General features: G+C 43.0%; 1 protein-coding gene across 2 annotated transcripts in view; it reads left to right on the plus strand.

The window, feature by feature from the left end:
* The window catches only part of TMEM266 (transmembrane protein 266), a 112,621-nt gene extending 93,242 nt beyond the window's left edge, over positions 1-19,379 (plus strand). For both annotated transcript variants that reach the window (XM_066635958.1, XM_066635959.1), the window contains 3 exons: positions 167-356; positions 13,286-13,348; positions 18,084-19,379. In XM_066635958.1, coding sequence (XP_066492055.1) covers positions 167-356; positions 13,286-13,348; positions 18,084-18,697 — 867 coding nt within the window. In that variant the 3' untranslated portion in view covers positions 18,698-19,379. The remainder of the gene's footprint in view (positions 1-166; positions 357-13,285; positions 13,349-18,083) is intronic.
* The last annotated feature ends 329 nt before the right edge of the window (positions 19,380-19,708 follow it).

Raw genomic sequence — 19,708 nt, forward strand, 5'->3', positions numbered from 1 at the left:
ATGGGGATCCCAAAGGCAGTATAATACTGACTCTCAGATGTTGAAAATACAAACACGAATTTTCAATTGTCTGTGCACTAGCTGTTTAAGAAGTGATTTCCGTATACCTCTGCATGCTTGTTCATTTTGGACCTTTTCCATTTCTTCTCCCTCCCTTTTGCCCTAGTTTGAAATTAGACAACTGAGGGCTCACCTGGCCCAGCAGGATCTGGACCTGGCTGCAGAGAGAGAAGCTGCCCTGCAAGTCCCTCATATGCTGAACAAACAGAGCAGTAACAGGTACAAAGTTGTGGCCGCCGGAGGAGATTCTGATGATGATGCTACTGAGAATATCACTGAGTTGCGGCCTCCTCGAGGTGAGTGTAAAGCTGTAGAGCCATGACTTAACACTACTGAATGTAACCCAGCCAAGCAGTCTCCATTCATTTCAGAGCTTACAAATTTACATCCCACTTTATCTCTCAAGTGGGCCTTCAAAGCAGCACCCTTGCTTTGGCACTTGGAAAGGGTGGTTCCGGCAGCAGCAGGTTGTCAGACCCAATTGCTATGAGATGTCCTGATGGCTCTAACTTTTGGAACTGGACAAGAGGGATCCCCCAATGAAGTATACACATCTTTCTGTGAGTAAGTCCCACTGAGCACAGTGGTACCTACCTCAGAGTAATCATGGCCATGATCACACCCTGAAGGGATTGAGCTGGAGACCACCATGCAACAGGTTTGTCTCCCTCTGCTTCCAAGGTGTCCCTCTTCTCTGCTGTTCAGATTTTTTTCTCATGTTGACTTTGTAATTGAAACAATTCCCCCCCCCCACCTACAAGAAGTTCCCAGAGTATAGCAATGCCTTTCTAGGAATCCAGATTCTCTATCTTTAACCCTTAGATGCCTGTGGAAGCAAAGTGGTTTTTTTTCTGTGGTTATGCCCTTGGTTTTTGTGGTGGTTTGAAGTTTCTGGCTTCTGCAGACCTCTGGAGTTCAGTATATACTCAGAAACCCCCATCTTCTATGTGGGTGGTCTCACTTGGACTACAATCTATCATACAAAGTTGCTATTATAGGGAATTATGTGCTGTTTCAACCATTCTGTTTCAAGATGTGTGGGGTGCTTCAGGCCCTTCTAATCTCCCATATAGTCAACAGAAATCCACAAAATTGGCTCCTTTCAGTGAGCAAGGGTATGTCTCACATAGTACCTGTCTTGCTAAACCAGGTGCATATGTTTATGTACCTGTTCTGTAAAGTCCGCTTGGTGTGTAAAACCCACCACCACACACACACAGGTGCACCATGATTTCATCAGAGCTCTTCACCCAAAATCCTTGATGAGCGTATTAGGATTAAGTAATAAGGAGGACTTTCTGAGAAGTCAGGAAAACATTGGGGTGGGTGTAAGCCACTGATAGATCCATGAGCTCTATTTTCTGTTGCTTTTGGGGGAGTGTTCTTTTAGAGTGGAATCACTATATTTAACTTCATAAAATGGTCCTATAATGAACATTTGACTGTAGTGCTGCTATTTAGAACTGTGACTTTTTTAAAATGTGGCTGCAATCCAGCCAAGATGCAAGCCTTTTTGGCCCTGTAGATTTAAGCACATGCTAAACAAAATCAAGATCCTGTTAGTTTTCTACGTCAAGTACTCATGTTTGATTTGGATTTTGTCCTGTTCGCTTTCTAGATGAATTGATTTGCTACCGTTACAGTAGCAAACAGTAGCAAACAGTATACTACTGTTACAGTAAACGCATGCTTTATTTTATGTAATTCTTACTAGTTGATCTAAAGTTCAAAACTAAATCTAAAACTTGAGGTTTAGATGCAGTCTGAATATCTAAAATGATAACTTGTTTTGGCTTTGTTTAAATTTTATTTGGTTTTCCCAGAATGGTGCACAGTTAACACCAGCAATGCAATGAAACTGATAGTTTATCCCATAAGAAGTTTAGTACAGAGGCAATCCATGCTCACATGATTTGCTGTGCTGTTACTGTGCCACTTTCCAAACCAGGTTTGCATCTAGCCTCTTTCCCCCTTTTTAATAAGATTTCTTAGTATGTTCCTCATGAGGATCCTTTTATAATTTATGCATATATTCCTTGAGGGTTACGTTAGGAATGGACGAGAGCAATGCACATTTTTAAGTAGGTTTGCTGGAATTATTGTGCTTTTGAGAGTCAGCCTTAAACTTTTATACTTTTTAGACTACGTTTCCAGGTTGCCACAAGCGCATGTTGTTTCCATCTCTTTATGGAGACTGGCTCATGAATAAAACATAGCAGTTAGGCAAGCAAAATAAATCATTTCTGAATGTCTTTCCATTACATTAGTGTGCTTAGGATCACAGGCTGCTTGAAAGTAAGTTTGATTGAGATCAGTAGGACTTAATTTTCCAGTGTTCCATGTTTAGAGATGGAAACCCAGGTGGCTTAAAGCTTTGACTTTAAGGTAGTATGAACTATACCTTTTTAAAAAAGAAATTATAGTCTTGTACACATGCCTTTGTGTGATGTCGAGGTTTCCTGTAGTAATTATTCATTCATTCATTCATTCATTCATTCATTCATTTTCTCTGATAGTTGTTAGCTGGTCTGAGAAGACTTCTCCTAATGTGAGGATCATAATTGTTTTTTTAAAACATGAATGCTCTTTTTAAAGCAAGGCATGGAAGTTTTGTTCGAAGTTGGTACCTCAGTATCTGTGCTATTCTACCTTTTGTTTGACCTCTTTGGAATGCAGAATAAACCTCATTTAGTATAGAATGGCGGCAGGATGTAAAAATAATTGTCTCTTTATACATGAAACTACTTCCTACTGAATCAGTCCATTGATCCATGGGACACGGGGGGGGGGGCACTGCAGAAAACGTTATGTTGATCTACACAGGTCCTTGACCTGATCCAGTCTGAGTAGGACTGAGACACAATCTTCTGGTACCTGATGGGCTATACCACATGCCTCCCCCTTTACCTGGTGGTGCTCTAGCCCAGTGATCTTCAACCTTTTTTCATAAGTTGCTGTGACCCACAACTAAGGCTTCGCGACCCCATTGGGGTACCAACCCCAAGTTTGAAGAACACTGTTCTAGACATAGAATTTAAAGCAGGAGGAGCTGGTTGGGAACTCTAGACCAGATCTGCACTGGTTGTCATAAGGAAATGTAATGAACAACATTAAATCTTTATGTTGAATATCTCTGCAGTGCAGAGATGTAGTTAGTCCATTACTGCATATTGCCCAGAAGACTTTTGGTCACTGAGATACCAAGCCCATGGTGATAAAAATGGTTGAAAATCGTTGGACTATAGGTTTGCGTGCTCTCAGGTTCTTGGTGTGTTTGTGACAACCAACACAACTACCCCTCTGGAAATTGTGGTCTTGCTTTAGAGATCTTTGTGTCCGATCCCCATTCACTCAGACCTCTGCATGTTGGAAAGTGCCTGAAGGCAAACCATCATTACATTGCATTGGGTCAGTTCACGATTGTGTGTTAGGCATCTGGGACCTGCGAAGCATTTATAGGGATGTCTGAAGAACTGACGTTATAACATGGGCAGCGTAATTGTTTGCTGTGCAGAATTTGCTTCTGGACCCCCCCCCCCAAAGATCTTTCAGGTTTGGAGACCCTAAATTCTGCCTTGAACAATCAGCTGCTAGTGATCTAAAATGGCTTCATTCATGAGAAATGGGATACTCTCTCTCAAACCAATTATTTTTCGTCCGCCCATCAAGAACAAAGGAAACATTCAGCATGGACGACTTCACCAGGCAGGGTTGCCAAATTCCAAAGAAATGTTAGACTTCTGATTCTCTCCCCCCTGCACCTCTTCATGTGATATTTTTATGGGGCAGCCTGTAAGTTAAAGCTCCACAGGGAGCAACTGAAATTTTCTGTACAGTGTTGACATGGAAGTTCAAGAACCCACTGCATCTCATTGTATTTGCTGCTCTGTGGAGACCTAAGCTTCCAAAAAGAATTGCAATGTGAACTTAAATGCTGAAACAGACAATGCATGTATATTTGAAATGGCTTTTTAAATCTCTGCCCATCTTTACAGGGGGCCCTCGTTATCTGTGGGGGTTCCATTCCCTAAACCCCTGCAGATACCAAAATTCATGAATGTTCAGATATGCAGATTTGGGCACCCCAAACCTCCAAACCTGACGGGGGGGGGTTATCTGAGGGCGCGTACGCCCTCCTCTACCCTCAGAATGCCTGTTTCAGACAAAAAAAGTGATTTCCAGTTTCTCAAGGCGAAACAGAATTGACTTTGTATGCCCTTATAAGTCATTCTGAGGTCTGGGGAAGCCAAAGGGCCTCAGATCACCCTCTGGATGCAACTGGAACACAGCTCCGGTCAGGTCCAGATGGGCTCAGATCCATGGATTTGGATGATCAAATCTGCAGGTTTCAAATCTGCTGATATTAAGGGCCCACTGTATTTCTTTTAACATGAATTACTAAAGCAGTGGTTCTCACACATTTAGCACCAGGACCCACTTTTTAGAATGAGACTCTGTTAAGGCTCACCAGAAGTAATGTCATGAGCAGAAGTGGCATCATTAAGCAGGAAAATGTTGAACAATCCTAGGCTGCAATCCTATCCCCACTTACCCAGGAGTAAGTCCCATTTACTGTCATTGTTAAAAGAATATAGATAGTAACTTGTTAAAAGTACAGATCTGTAACATGTCCCCAAATGCAGTCACATCCCATGGTAGCATCAAGTCTAATATATTAAAAATAAAATATATAAATGAATGGGGACCCACCTGAAATTGGGGCATGGGATCTACCTAGTGGGTCCTGACCCACAGTTTGAGAAACTCTGATTTAAACAGTGTCATAGGTCCTGCTTAACCCATCTTGCCTTCCTGCTACTTTTGTACCATTTGACTCCTGATAAGAACATAACATAAGAACATAAGAACAGCCCCACTGGATCAGGCCATAGGCCCATCTAGTCCAGCTTCCTGTATCTCACAGCGGCCCACCAAATGCCCCAGGGAGCACCCCAGATAACAAGAGACCTCATCCTGGTGCCCTCCCCTACATCTGGCATTCTGACTTAACCCATTCCTAAAATCAGGAGGTTGCGCATACACATCATAGCTTGTACCCCATAATGGATTTTTCCTCCAGAAACTCGTCCAATCCCCTTTTAAAGGCGTCTAGGCTAGACGCCAGCACCACATCCTGTGGCAAGGAGTTCCACAGACCGACCACACGCTGAGTAAAGAAATATTTTCTTTTGTCTGTCCTAACCCGCCCAACACTCAATTTTAGTGGATGTCCCCTGGTTCTGGTATTATGTGAGAGTGTAAAGAGCATCTCCCTATCCACTCTGTCCATCCCCTGCATAATTTTGTATGTCTCAATCATGTCCCCCCTCAAGCGTCTCTTTTCTAGGCTGAAGAGGCCCAAACGCCGTAGCCTTTCCTCATAAGGAAGGTGCCCCAGCCCCGTAATCATCTTAGTCACTCTCTTTTGCACCTTTTCCATTTCCACTATGTCTTTTTTGAGGTGCGGCGACCAGAACTGGACACAATACTCCAGGTGTGGCCTTACCATAGATTTGTACAACGGCATTATAATACTAGCCGTTTTGTTCTCAATACCCTTCCTAATGATCCCAAGCATAGAATTGGCCTTCTTCACTGCCCCCGCACATTGGGTCGACACTTTCATCGACCTGTCCACCACCACCCCAAGATCTCTCTCCTGATCTGTCACAGACAGCTCAGAACCCATCAGCCTATATCTAAAGTTTTGATTTTTTGCCCCAATGTGCATGACTTTACACTTACTGACATTGAAGCGCATCTGCCATTTTGCTGCCCATTCTGCCAGTCTGGAGAGATCCTTCTGGAGCTCCTCACAATCACTTCTGGTCTTTACCACTCGGAAACGTTTGGTGTCATCTGCAAACTTACCCACTTCACTGCTCAACCCTGTCTCCAGGTCATTTATGAAGAGGTTGAAAAGCACCGGTCCCAGGACAGATCCTTGGGGCACACCGCTTTTCACCTCTCTCCATTGTGAAAATTGCCCATTGACACCCACTCTCTGCTTCCTGGCCTCCAACCAGTTCTCAATCCACGAGAGGGCCCCGTCCTCTAATTCCCTGACTGTGGAGTTTTTTCAGTAGCCTTTGGTGAGGGACCGTGTCAAACGCCTTCTGAAAGTCCAGATATATAATGTCCACGGGTTCTCCCGCATCCACATGCCTGTTGACCTTTTCAAAGAATTCTATAAGGTTCGTGAGGCAAGACTTACCCTTACAGAAGCCATGCTGACTCTCCCTCAGCAAGGCCTGTTCGTCTATGTGTTTTGAGATCCTATCTTTGATGAGGCATTCCACCATCTTACCCGGTATGGATGTTAGGCTGACCGGCCTATAGTTTCCCGGGTCCCCCCTCTTTCCCTTTTTAAAAATTGGCGTGACATTTGCTATCCTCCAATCTTCTGGCACCGTGGCCGTTTTGAGGGACAAGTTGCATACCTTAGTCAAGAGATCTGCAACTTCATTCTTCAATTCCTTAATAACCCTTGGGTGGATGCCATCAGGGCCCGGTGACTTATTGATCTTTAATTTATCAATGAGGTCTGAAACCTCATTGATAATATTTTAAAAGTATATTTCTGGTTGTTTTTTTCATTTTAAAAATCCATAGGTACCTGTCCAAATACAAAGATCATCATGTCAGGCTCTGCTCTCTGTCCAGCTTCTGATACAGGTTCATGGCCTTCTCAGCCATGGACCCATAATTACTGAGTGTATTACTGGAGGAGATTCATTTAACTTCCACATGTAATACCTTCAAAAATTATATTTTCCATCTGGGTTTTAGTTGATTGTAATAGTTTTAGGAAGGGACTGTAGCTTGGTGGAAGAACACATGCTTTACATGATTCCCAGCTCAGTCCCTGACAACTCCAGGTAGAGTGGAGAAAAATTCCTCTCTGAGGTCCTGGAGAGCTGCAACCAGTCAGTGTTGACAATACTGAGCTAGATGGAATAATAGCCAACTTCTTTTGGCTCAGTTTCTCTTTCCGTAGAGCTCAATACATTTTTCTTTTCAGCTTGGAGTGGGGGGGACGACTTCTTTCTCAAAAGTTTGTTGGGGATCCCTGTAGCGAACTTGGTTCATAGTGAACCAAGACACATTTATGTATGCATGAGTAAATATGCACATTCTGTTCCTTTTGGTTTCCTTAGAGCTTAGTACATTTTCCTTGTCAGTTATCAGCTTCTCAGTTTTGGGATCCACCAAAATCAGGTCGCAACCCACTGGTGGGTCCTGACTCACAGTTTGGGAACCTGTTCTAAAGAGTAGCCTCAATTAGTACGGTCAGGACAAAAGCAACTTTTTTTCTGTTACATTTGCTCTGATTAAGTCTTCTTTGAGCTTTGAAATTGAAGTCCTGGGCTTCATAGAATTACATGATCAGGGTGGCTCATGAAGATATTAATACTTCTTTCTAAACTATTATTATCCTTTAGTCTTTGCTATAATACATTTTTAGAAATTCCATATTTTGTATACTTTCTTCTTTTGTATATCCCCCTTCCCTTGAAAATATGCAAATTAAGGCATCAATCCTGTGAACTTTAGGATAGGTGAAGTGGAATAGTCTTGAGTTGTTGTGAGAATTCCTAAACAACCTCCTTTTTTATTTTTTATTTTTTGCCAGATCTTAGGGATAGGAAATAGTAATTTCCTGTGGGTTGGTTCTTTTGGCTATCCTGTTTTTCCTTTTTTAATTCCTGCCACCAGGAGACATTGTCTTGTCTTCCATTAAAACAATTATTGTCTTGTTGTACCAATTTCCTGGAACTTCTGACTGTGTGTTTATGTTGCCCCCAGAGACAACTAGTTAGCTCATTAAATGAATAAGGAATAGGAATAAGGAGTAATAGGAATAAGGCAGCCAAAATGAAGGTAATAATGACATTAGAATGTGTTTTATCTAAAGCTGATGCATCAGTGACAAATCTTTGCTTTAAAAAAAGGAAGACCTGTACTGACAAAGTTTGATGGTTGTGTTTTAAAGCTCCAAGTGAGACCTATGTATAAAAAGGAACATAAACTGTGGCAAAAGAAATGTAAGAAGGTGATATGGGAGGCCAAGCGAGACTATGAGGAATGCATGGCCAGCAACATTAAGGGGAATAATAAAAGCTTCTTCAAATATGTTAGAAGCAGGAAACCCGCCAGAGAAGCGGTTGGCCGTCTGGATGGTGAGGGAGGGAAAGGGGAGATAAAAGGAGACTTAGAGATGGCAGAGAAATTAAATGAGTTCTTTGCATCTGTTTTCACGGCAGAAGACCTTAGGCAGATACCGCTGCCCGAACGGCCCCTCCTGACCAAGGAGTTAAGTCAGATAGAGGTTAAAAGAGAAGATGTTTCAGACCTCATTGATAAATTAAAGATCAATAAGTCACTGGGCCCTGATGGCATCCACCCAAGAGTTATTAAGGAATTGAAGAATGAAGTTGCAGATCTCTTGACTAAGATATGCAACTTGTCCCTCAAAACGGCAACGGTACCAGAAGATTGGAGGATGGCAAATGTCACACCTATCTTTAAAAAGGGAAAGAGGGGGGACCCGGGAAACTATAGGCCGGTCAGCCTAACATCTATACTGGTTAAGATGGTGGAATGCCTCATCGAAGATAGGATCTTGAAACACATAGACGAACAGGCCTTGCTGAGGGAGAGTCAGCATGGCTTCTGTAAGGGTAAATCTTGCTTCACGAACCTTATAGAATTCTTTGAAAAGGTCAACAGGCATGTGGTTGTGGGAGAACCCGTGGACGTTATATATTTGGACTTTCAGAAGATGTTTGACATGGTCCCTCACCAAAGGCTACTGAAAAAACTCCACAGTCAGGGAATTAGAGGACAGGTCCTCTCATGGATTGAGAACTGGTTGGAGGCCAGGAAGCAGAGAGTGGGTGTCGATGGGCAATTTTCACAATGGAGAGAGGTGAAAAGCGGTGTGCCCCAAGGATCTGTCCTGGGACCGGTGCTTTTCAACCTCTTCATAAATGACCTGGAGACAGGGTTGAGCAGTGAAGTGGGTAAGTTTGCAGATGACACCAAACTTTTCCGAGTGGTAAAGACCAGAAGTGATTGTGAGGAGCTCCAGAAGGATCTCTCCAGACTGGCAGAATGGGCAGCAAAATGGCAGATGCGCTTCAATGTCAGTAAGTGTAAAGTCATGCACATTGGGGCAAAAAATCAAAACTTTAGATATAGGCTGATGGGTTCTGAGCTGTCTGTGACAGATCAGGAGGGAGATCTTGGGGTGGTGGTGGACAGGTCGATGAAAGTGTCGACCCAATGTGCGGCGGCAGTGAAGAATGTCAATTCTATGCTTGGGATCATTAGGAAGGGTATTGAGAACAAAATGGCTAGTATTATAATGCCGTTTTACAAATCTATGGTAAGGCCACACCTGGAGTATTGTGTCCAATTCTGGTCGCCGCATCTCAAAAAAGACATAGTGGAAATGGGAAAGGTGCAAAAGAGAGCGACTAAGATGATTACTGGGCTGGGGCACCTTCCTTATGAGGAAAGGCTACAGCGTTTGGGCCTCTTCAGCCTAGAAAAGAGACGCCTGAGGGGGGACATGATTGAGACATACAAAATTATGCAGGGGATGGACAGAGTGGATAGGGAGATGCTCTTTACACTCTCACATAATACCAGAACCAGGGGACATCCACTAAAATTGAGTGTTGGGCGGGTTAGGACAGACAAAAGAAAACATTTCTTTACTCAGCGTGTGGTCGGCCTGTGGAGCTCCTTGCCGCAGGTTGTGGTGACGGCATCTGGCCTGGATGCCTTTAAAGGGGATTGGACAAGTTTCTGGAGGAAAAATCCATTATGGGGTACAAGCTATGATGTGTATGCGCAACCTCCTGATTTTAGAAATGGGTTATGTCAGAATGCCAGATGCAAGGGAGGGCACCAGGATGAGGTCTCTTGTTATCTGGGGTGCTCCCTGGGGCATTTGGTGGGCCGCTGTGAGATACAGGAAGCTGGACTAGATGGGCCTATGGCCTGATCCAGTGGGGCTATTCTTATGTTCTTATGTTATGTGATAGCATTTGTTAACATTTAGTTATTTGATTTTTCTCTGTAAACCGCTTTGTGAACTTTTAGTTGAAAAGCGGTATATAAATACTGTTAATAATAATAATAATAATAATAATAATAATAATAATAATAATAATAATAATAATAATAACTTATTCTCTCAGCAGGGCTGTCACCTCATTAAAAAAAAAAAGTAGACCATTGGTTCTCAAACTTTTTCAACTGGCAGCTCCCTTGACCTACTGGGTCTCTGGCTGCAGCTCCCCATTAGGGCTACAATCCTATACATTATATAGATTAGCGAGGTTTTCACGAGGATTCTGGTGCTCCCCTGGCTGGTTTCTTTCATCTTTTTAGCCTGCCTCTGCAAAATTCCTGGTTTACTCTGATGTTTGGTGTCACATTGCCCCAACTTAAGCACCTGGCTCACCTAGTCTTGGGACTGGGCTATTGATGATCAGTCATCTGTCTTTTTATTAGTAGATAATGACACTCATTTTAAATGGGAAGTTGTTTAATGTCATGTGCAGCAGGGCCAAAGAGCAGGATTCTCAAGTACTTTTTCCCAGCTTTTGGTAGTGGCTCAGCACCATCTTGTATCAATGGTTCTGAAAAGCTGTCACCTGCATAGGAAGAGTGGTTTGCGATTCTAGAGTTTGGTGTAAGAAAAATCAATAGAATGTAAGCAGCTGTTTCTTTTGGAATGTCAAAGTATAGCAAGGATGTATCACAAAACAGTATTTTATTTTTTGGATACTTCAAAAAATTGCCTCTTTGCCTGATTAGCAACGGCAAAGAAATGTGAGGAATTACATGCAAGACTTTTGAATGCAGTTGCATAGCACAAGGTTTCTGCGCTGCTCAAATACTAGCACTACTACTGCTAAGTAATAGTTTTAAAATGTGCATCTATGAAAAAGATCATGGGTCACCTGATAGTAACTAATCAATTAAAGTGGTATCCTTTATATTTAGTGGGGTAGAGAGATTGCTTTTATTTGTTTCTTCACATTTTTATACCACCCTTCCCCCAAGGAGCTCAGGGTGCTGTACATGGTTCTCTCCTGCCTTTTGTCCTCATGACAACCCTGTGAGGTAGGTGAGGCTGAGAGATACTGTCTGGCCCAAAGTCATCCAGGAAGCTTCATGATTGATTTGGGATTTGAACCTGGATCTTCGAGAGCTAAGTCCAGCACTGCAACCGCTACACCATCCTGCTTCCTTAGCATAGTGTCCCTTCCAGTGACACTCTTGTATCTTTAAGATTGTGAACTCCTTAGAAAGAAACTTCCTTTTTTTACTTACTTTACTAGTAAGTAGCCTTAAGAATGGTTGGCTGAAAAGTGCTATAAACAGTTTCTTAATGGTAATATAACAATTTAGCCTGCACATTCAAATCTACACATTCTTCCTCAATTCAAGTTGCTGTGATAAGAGTATCTCTTACCCCAGCTTTCCAAATTCTCCATTCTCCAAATTTTTTGTGGGGTGGGGATTACATTAGATATGTCTTTTCTGTGTTGCAGATATTTTACAGCTCCCCAGCATCTGCAGTGCTAACATACAAAAGAGTCAAGCCCAGCCTTTGAGCCATCTCTGTAGTCATAGTATAGATTGTGACGGCTACATGGCATTTCTAGTATCAATTATGGATGATTGAAATGAAGTGTATTTTAACAGCAGATAGCTGAAGAGCGTTGCAATGTACTCATAATCCAGTGATCTTGCCTTGAGCAAAACTGAGGCTTCTTCTTAAACTCAGGCATTAGCAGAAAACACACCTCTGACTGCAGGCATTTAAAGATCAACAGAGGCCAAAAAAGCTTTTAAGAGCCAATGCAACCAGGAAGGCCGCCATGTTTCCTTTCAATGTCAGGTTAGATTGCCATCTTAGGAGTGCAGCTATTTCAGGTACCAAGTGCTTAGTGGTTTGGGCCTTGTTGTGTGGAGAAGTGTGCCACAAAAAAACATCTGTTTCTTTCACCTGCAAACCACAATGTGCTGTGAAAATGGCAGGGCTGTAGCCACAGAGACCCAGGGGGCTGTGGGAGAATATGGCTCAAAGAAATGAGTGAGGATTTTTTTCCCCTCCTGAAACACTATATCAGAAAGAGCACTTAAAAGGAGAGGATGCACAAAGTGGCATATCAGGTTACCTTTTAAGTTTTGATGTTCCTGCCACATGCTCTGTGGCATGCGTTTTTTAGTAGGTTTCATAAGAATTTAGTAATTTTTGTTTTGTTTCACTTTCTGTTGCAGAAAATTATAAATATCTTAGCATCTTTACTGGAAAACATGTAATGCTTTTGATGAAAGCTGCATCAGTGATTTATAAAATTAATCATTTTGGGAGAAAGAAAAATTTCTTTTTTCTCTCTTACCATTGGAGTTATCTGGTGAAAATGGCTGAGAGTAGCTTCAGGACAGATGGATCAAAATTCTTCAGTAATGCAAACCGTTGTTAATTTATTGAATTCACTGCCACATGATATGGCAATTCTATGCATGTTTACTTAGATGTAATTCTACTATGTTCAAAGGGGCATACTCCCAGGTTGGTGTGTATGGGATTGCAGCCATAATAGAATGAATTAGAAGAATTCACAGAGAATAGGCCAACTTTTCATGCGATGATCCTGTGTGGATATAATCTTTGTAGGACAATAGTATATTCACAATTGTGGAAAATGCAACACTCCTCATGTTGCACATAATACTGAAGTTGTTTCTGTAATGGATTTTTTTTTAATCGCAGTAATGACTTTTATTATTTTCCAAGGCTTTTAGTGGTTGGTTTTTACTGCTGCTTTTATAGAACTCTGCTTTCAAGATTTGAATCTTAAAATTAAATAATAGAAGACTAAGTTTTACTGTTGCTTGCCTTCCTTGATTGTATCATAGATTTGTGTTTTAGTTTGTTGTGAGCGGCTTTGAATATTTTTTGAAACAGAACAGCAGCATCAAAATCTTTTAAAGGAAATTTAAAACAATGAAATTTGGCTCTACAGCATCATCTGGCAAACTCACAATGTCTATGCTGTCAAAATGCACCTCTTCACCACATCATATGAAAGACTTAGAGTCCCCCCTATATTTTGCATTAAGGGCCTACATGCTGGAGAAATTTAATATATTGCTTAGCTGGAATCTGGCTGTTGACACTTCCGTTTTATGTCCCCAGAGGCCATGGTCAAAGACGACATGAACAACTACATCAGTCAATACTACAACGAGCCTAGCAGTGGTAAGTTTGTTTTGAATTTTAACACTTAAATTTAAACAGACATTCAAACACTTGAGGAAAAACAAATATTCAGAACGTGCCAGAATAAGAAGCTTACGAACTTCTTGAAGGTAAAGCAGTCTTTCAACCCAAAAGGGCTTAGTTGAGCAGAAAACGCCACAGAGTGGGTGTCCTTCAACAGGTTACAAAACTGCTCCCAATCAGCATAGGCAGAGCTGAACCAAATGGACAAATGATCCTGACTCCATGTATGGCAGCTTTCTGTGCTCCTGTACAGGAGGAGGTGACCGCTGTTCCCTTTGAGCTGTGGAACTTGAAGCCCTGGAAAACCAAGCTTCATGCAGTTTGAAGCTCAGCATTCCTGGAAGGCCAGCGATGACATGTAGCATCATTGTGGGGTGTCTGGAAATGCTGCAGGGCTCCTGCACAGCAGCTGCAAGGGTCCACACAGCAGCACAGAGCTCTTAGAGAGAACACTAGAGTGTTCTCTCTGAGAACACTTCAAGTGTCCTGGTCTGCAACCATTTACAGCCTTGAAGATCGAAACTGGCACTCTGACGTGTTCAGAAATGACCATTGAGCCAGTGAAGTTCCTTAATGATAGGTGTAGTATATTCACAGTATGAGCCCCATTCAACTGCCTGCTTGCCATGTTCTGCACCAGCTGAAGTTAAGATTTTACAAGCAATCAGGCTTAAGGTCATCAGTTGGTGGGGTCTGGATCCAGAAACCTCAGGTGTGTTAGAACATACAAACACCAGAACCAGTGGGCATCCACTAAAATTGAGTGTTGGGAGATTTAGGACAGACAAAAGAAAGTATTTCTTTACTCAGCATGTAGTTAGTCTGTGGAACTCCTTGCCCACAGGATGTGGTGACGGCATCTGGCCTGGATGCCTCTAAAAGGGGATTGGACAAATTTCTGGAGGAAAAATCCATCAGGGGTTACAAGCCATGATGTGTATGTGCAACCTCCTGATTTTAGAAATGGGTTATGTCAGAATGCCAGATGCAAGGACGGGCACCAGGAATCAGGTCTCTTGTTGTCTTGTGTGCTCCCTGGGGCATTTGGTGGGCCACTGTGAGATACAGGAAGCTGAACTAGATGGGCCTATGGTTGGGCTAGGGGCCTTGGATGAGGTAAATATTGCAGGAGGCTTTGCAGTGTTTTCTTTAGCCACCCCAATCTTCACCCGTCCACCTGTTCTCCTGCAATTGCACTTCTGCTCTACCCTGCTTTTCTTTTTCACTCCATCTTTCAGAATGAAATTGTGTGTTGTTGCCAGACACACACTGGCCCTACTCTCTCTCCAGTTGACCCAGTAGTAAATACAGTGGGTCCTCTTTATCCGCAGTTTCGGAACCTGTGGATTTGCCCCACCGCAGGTTCTGAATCCACGTCTGGAGGACCCACAGAGGACCTCCCAGATTCAGCAAGAAGCACCACGTGTGCCCTCTCTGTGCCTCTGGATGCGACTGGAAAGCGCGTCCAGAGGCCCTGTTGGATCCCACCCATGGATTCCATTATCCGTGGGTTAAGGTATGTGCTGCGGGATCCAGGAACAGAGCCCATTCAGATACCGAGGTCCAACCTGTAAAGGGTAGAACAACGCAGGCTGATTGACCAGTGCCAGGCAGGGCAAAAAGAAGGAGAAAGAAGGAGAGGATGATGAAAAGGTACCTTGTAAGTAAATAGCTGCAAGATGTTTGGCAAGTATTTCTCTGTGGGCTCTGCCCTTTTACTGCTAGGCTCTGCTAATGGGCTCTTACAAGTGGGTCCCTTGTTGCAGCCTGGGAGTTTGAGGTGAGTCTCATCTCCAGACAAGTTGAAGACTACCCGCTTAAGGCATAAATTAGTACATAGTTCCTTTCTAACTTGGGGAAAGGAAGAAGGATCGAGTTTTATTGTTCAAGAGAACTGAAATGGCAAGTTTAAGTTCATTTTTGGCATCACGAGTTTCTTACAATTCATACCCAATAAATATTTGTAGGGATGGAAAGGGGAGAACACACAGTAGCACAACTTAGTCTGCCATAGAAATAAATAGGAGCTCTTCAGCTTCTGTTCATTTCAGTGGGGTTTGTGGATGAAAACATCCTGGTTAACCTGAGCCAGCGGTACCCTGCTTGAACCTAGGAGCTACCACCTTTTCCATAATATGGCTGTGCATTTTTGGCAGGGCAATGCTCACTTTGAAACCAGTCATAATAACTCAAAGGCTCCAATCCTATGCTGGGGCAGTGCTGACAGCCGCTGCGCTGCCCTGCCAACTGCCATCACGAAAATGCTGTTAGGAAATCTGGCACTGGTGATAAGGCTAGCACTGAGGCTAGTCAGCACTGGGCCTCAGTGCCAGTGGTAGGTTGCTCTGCTGGTTGGCGACAAGGCTTTTTTGGGTGTGAGAGGGTGGAAAGGCTTGAGGAGAGGTTCGGACCCAGGAGGGAGGGTGGGGACAACAGCAAACTGCCACCAAATCCCATATGCCCAGAAGCCTGACTCAGGCCTCCTTAGTTCTGTGTCTGCTAAATAGCGGGTACAGATCTGAGGAGACCCATTGCCTTGCATGGGGCTTGACATTTGTTCCCTTACCCTGAGGAGACTCCAGTGTCTGCCCTGGCCCTCTGGGATACAGCATTGGCCATTTCGGCGTTGTTATTCCACTTGGCACTGGTGCAGCTTAGGAGTGGACTGTAAGATTCAACAGCACATTGAAGTCTAAACAGCTTATTTTATGAATTCAATGCCTCGGGCGGAAATAAAGGAAAAAACTCTCCATGGGGGAAACAAATGCTGTGTCTCCTGCTGGGAACCTTTTAAAAGGGTTAAACTGAATGAACGAAGGATAAAATAACTCAACACCAAGGAAGACCAGGGTTGGAGGAGTCACTGGGTCATACTCGAAATGGATTTTCTTTGTTGTTGTCGTCCCCCCACCATGGGTTATCTTTATAGTTTCTCTACATGGGCAATAGATACTGTTCTGAAAGTGGCATACCCTGTACATGTTTTATACTTAAGTACCCACACTTCCGCCTTAAAAAAAAAAAGAGAAAGAAATTGGGAAAGAAGAAATTAGATGGTATGCATCCAATGGTGACGACCGATTTTTAGGTGGAACTTATTAATAAAGTGGAATTTTTCATTTTTGAAAACCATCCTATTCCAATATGCAGTGTATACATTTATCTGTGTGTCATGTGTAGTAAGTAGAGAAGCCTGGCCTGGAGGCACCATTTGGCTCCTCTCCTCCCAGAACCACCTCAGTCAGCAGCCATTTTACTTGACTGCAACGGAAGAGATTATATATAAATTTGAGATGCATCAAGTTTCTGTGACTATAGCTTGAAGCCGAAGAAGAGAGTCTGTATGCACATATGGAAAAAACTGCAACCAAAACTTGTGAATTTTGTAGATGGTAGGAATAAAATTGGTGTAGCTAAGGCATCTGGCACCTGGGGGGACAAAAAATTTTAACACCCCCATACCCCCCCCAAACATCCCTCCCCAATTTTGAACACCCCCCCCATTCGACAGAGGACTCCGAAAAACACTCTAAAACAGCCCCTCAAAGCATGGTACCTGGAGTAATGTCCCTCCTGCCTGCCTTAGTTATGCCGCTGTTAGAATCAACTCATAAGAGTTCTATCCCCCACCCCAGTTTTGTTGACACATTTGCTCCCATGTCTACATATATGGGGGAGAAGCTTAGTGTGGTTTCTGAAATCTAACATTCCAGAAATGACTATTGGGTTTCATAGATCTGTCACACACTGATAGGGTTGGTCCCACAGCCTGTCTGAGATAGTATACCAAACACCCGTTGCGTTACCTAGTGTCAAACCTTCTGTCACTTCTTCCATTTGCTGAATTTGAAAACAAAGAGGGAAATGGAACTGAAGAGAAGGGTGGAGGAGAAGAGAGTGGTAGGCAGTAGCATCTCCAACACTGTAGCCCAGTGTTTCTCAAACTGTGGGTCACCAGCCAATTTTAGGTGGATCGCATAGCAATAGCTCAACCTCCATTGAAAACACAGAGCTGAAAATATAAGGTACAGAGCTGTTGGGCAGGGCGGGCTCCTCATGGGAAAGAGGCATGGTGCTTTGCCCTGAATAGATTGGAAGATGTTGGGATTTTGGAAAGGGGGAGGACTGTGTGGTTGGAGAAGGATCAAGGTTTGCATTCTACTTTGAACAAGAATGTTTGAATTCTGCGCTACACAAAATAGCAGCATGAGCGGCTGTGTAATGGGACTTTTGGCTGATTGTGACTTAGGTTTGAAGCCTAAATTGATGATGTCACTTCCAGGTTAATGACATCACGTTCGGGGGATTGTCATTCTATAAAGTGGGTCCTCTTGCTAAAAAGTTTGAGAACCACTGCTCTAGCCTGTTTCTTCCCTTCACACTTTGTCTCGCCCCATTCCTTTCTTCCTCTTAAAATTCAGGGAGTTAGTGGAGAGAGGTGGACAGAGGCATGTGCCCCACCAATCTACCTCTTAAGGCAACCACCTTAATCAGCCTCATGTACAGATTGACCCTGCACATTCACACCTAATTTGCAATCTTCTTCAGATCTAATATTTTTCATTTAATTTAATCACCTTAAAAAGGAATATAGCTCTGAGAGGTGACTGTTGGTAAGGAAGTACCTTTCTGATTGCTTTCTTGGTATCTCCACTGAATTCCAAAGCAAGGCTCTTGTAACCTTGTATATCTTTTATTGCTTGCATTACAGACAGTGGTGTTCCTGAAGCTGCTATTTGTGTTATTACAACAGCTGCCATTGATGTGCACCAGCCCAACATCTCTTCAGACCTCTTCACAGTGGAAGTGCCAATGAAGATCATTGGAAGCAACGGGACTTCCACCAGTGTCACATCAGGCAGTGCCTCCAGGTCCACAGACAGCTCCATCACCAGGGCCCAGAGCAACAGCAGCCAGACATTTGGCTCTTCCACAGACTGCAGTACAACCCGGGAGGAGTCCTCCGAGTATTGCCCCTTGGAGAGGACCCACAATGTAGCCAAATGCGATCAGGTAGATCCTTCTACCCACAGGGTCAACAATGCTGTGGTGCAAGAGCTGCTCTCATCTTTGTCTGAAGATTCTTGCTTGACGCAAAAAGGACTGGATCCGGTCAACCTTAAACTGCCAAGTCCAGCAGGGTCTGCGAAAGCCAGCCCTGAACTGGAACACCGAGTGAATATTTACAACAAGAAGAATCAAGAAAGCTTTGGTGTCTTTCAGATAAAGCCAGTGATTCACTTCCAGCAAAATGCACCAGTGATTGACAAGTACACATCTTTGGAATCCAAAAAGCAAAAGTTAAACAAGGTCCCAGATTCATAATCCTTTGGGCCACCCTGGGAATACAAAAAAAGGAGTCACTTCACAAAGGGAACATTCTTAAGCTTTAATGAGGCCCTTAAAACCATCCCTAGGTGGGTATTTTGCGTGGATTAGAATGAGTTGAATATTTGTTAGGGGGGAAAAATGCATGAGTTGAGAGCCAGCACGAAACGTTTCTGTAATCTGAAGTCCTCAGGCTTCACCCTCCCCACAGAGAAGGAGGGGAAACACTCTGTTAAACAATGACCTCAAAGATGTATAGATTCTTAAAATGTTTTTTTTAAAGCATACACAAAATCCCACAATTTTTATGGAACTCTTGGACAATCTTCTATCAGGTCAGGTTTCAGCAGGGTATGGTACAAGCAGATGTAAACTTCTCCCCTTCTACAGTTTCTTACATTTTTCCTTTGTATATGACAGCTATTCACCCCTTTGTATAAATATGGCAATTATTTTTGTTCTTCCTGGCAGGGAGAGGAGAAAAAAAACACATTTTTCGAGGAATACTTTGAATGATGCAGATCAAATAAATTAAAAAGTGTGATCTCTTTTTATTTTTAGCATGAACTTTGGAAAAAAAATATTTTGACAAATAAAAAGTTGTCACCTCCAAGACAACAGAGTGAAAATGGACATTTTACAAATATGATTTTAATTAAAAAAAAAGTTGAAAAGAAAATATCAGTACATTAAATTGTTCCTTTTTTTCTCTAGCTATGAAGCTGGTAACATTGTAGTTTTGCTTTATTCATTTGAAGAAGAAAAAATATTTTAACCTAGTCTACAACTTGATTGAGCTAAGTTTGTAATACTTGAAAATCCTGGGGCACTTCTGCGAATTCGAAGTGGGGGAGGGAGCCAAAGGTGCCCCCTGCCAGCAGGGTGATATTTCCTAGGGAGGAACTCCCCCCCATCACTCTTCAAAAGGGGGGGGAAGGGATTTGTCTCCACCCTGGCTCCTTTTTCTCCCAGCATTTGGGCTGCTTCCCTGGGCCTCCTTTCACTCTC

Source organism: Tiliqua scincoides, chromosome 8 (genome assembly GCF_035046505.1).
Source record: "Tiliqua scincoides isolate rTilSci1 chromosome 8, rTilSci1.hap2, whole genome shotgun sequence".
In the NCBI taxonomy this organism is placed as follows: Eukaryota; Metazoa; Chordata; class Lepidosauria; order Squamata; family Scincidae; genus Tiliqua; species Tiliqua scincoides.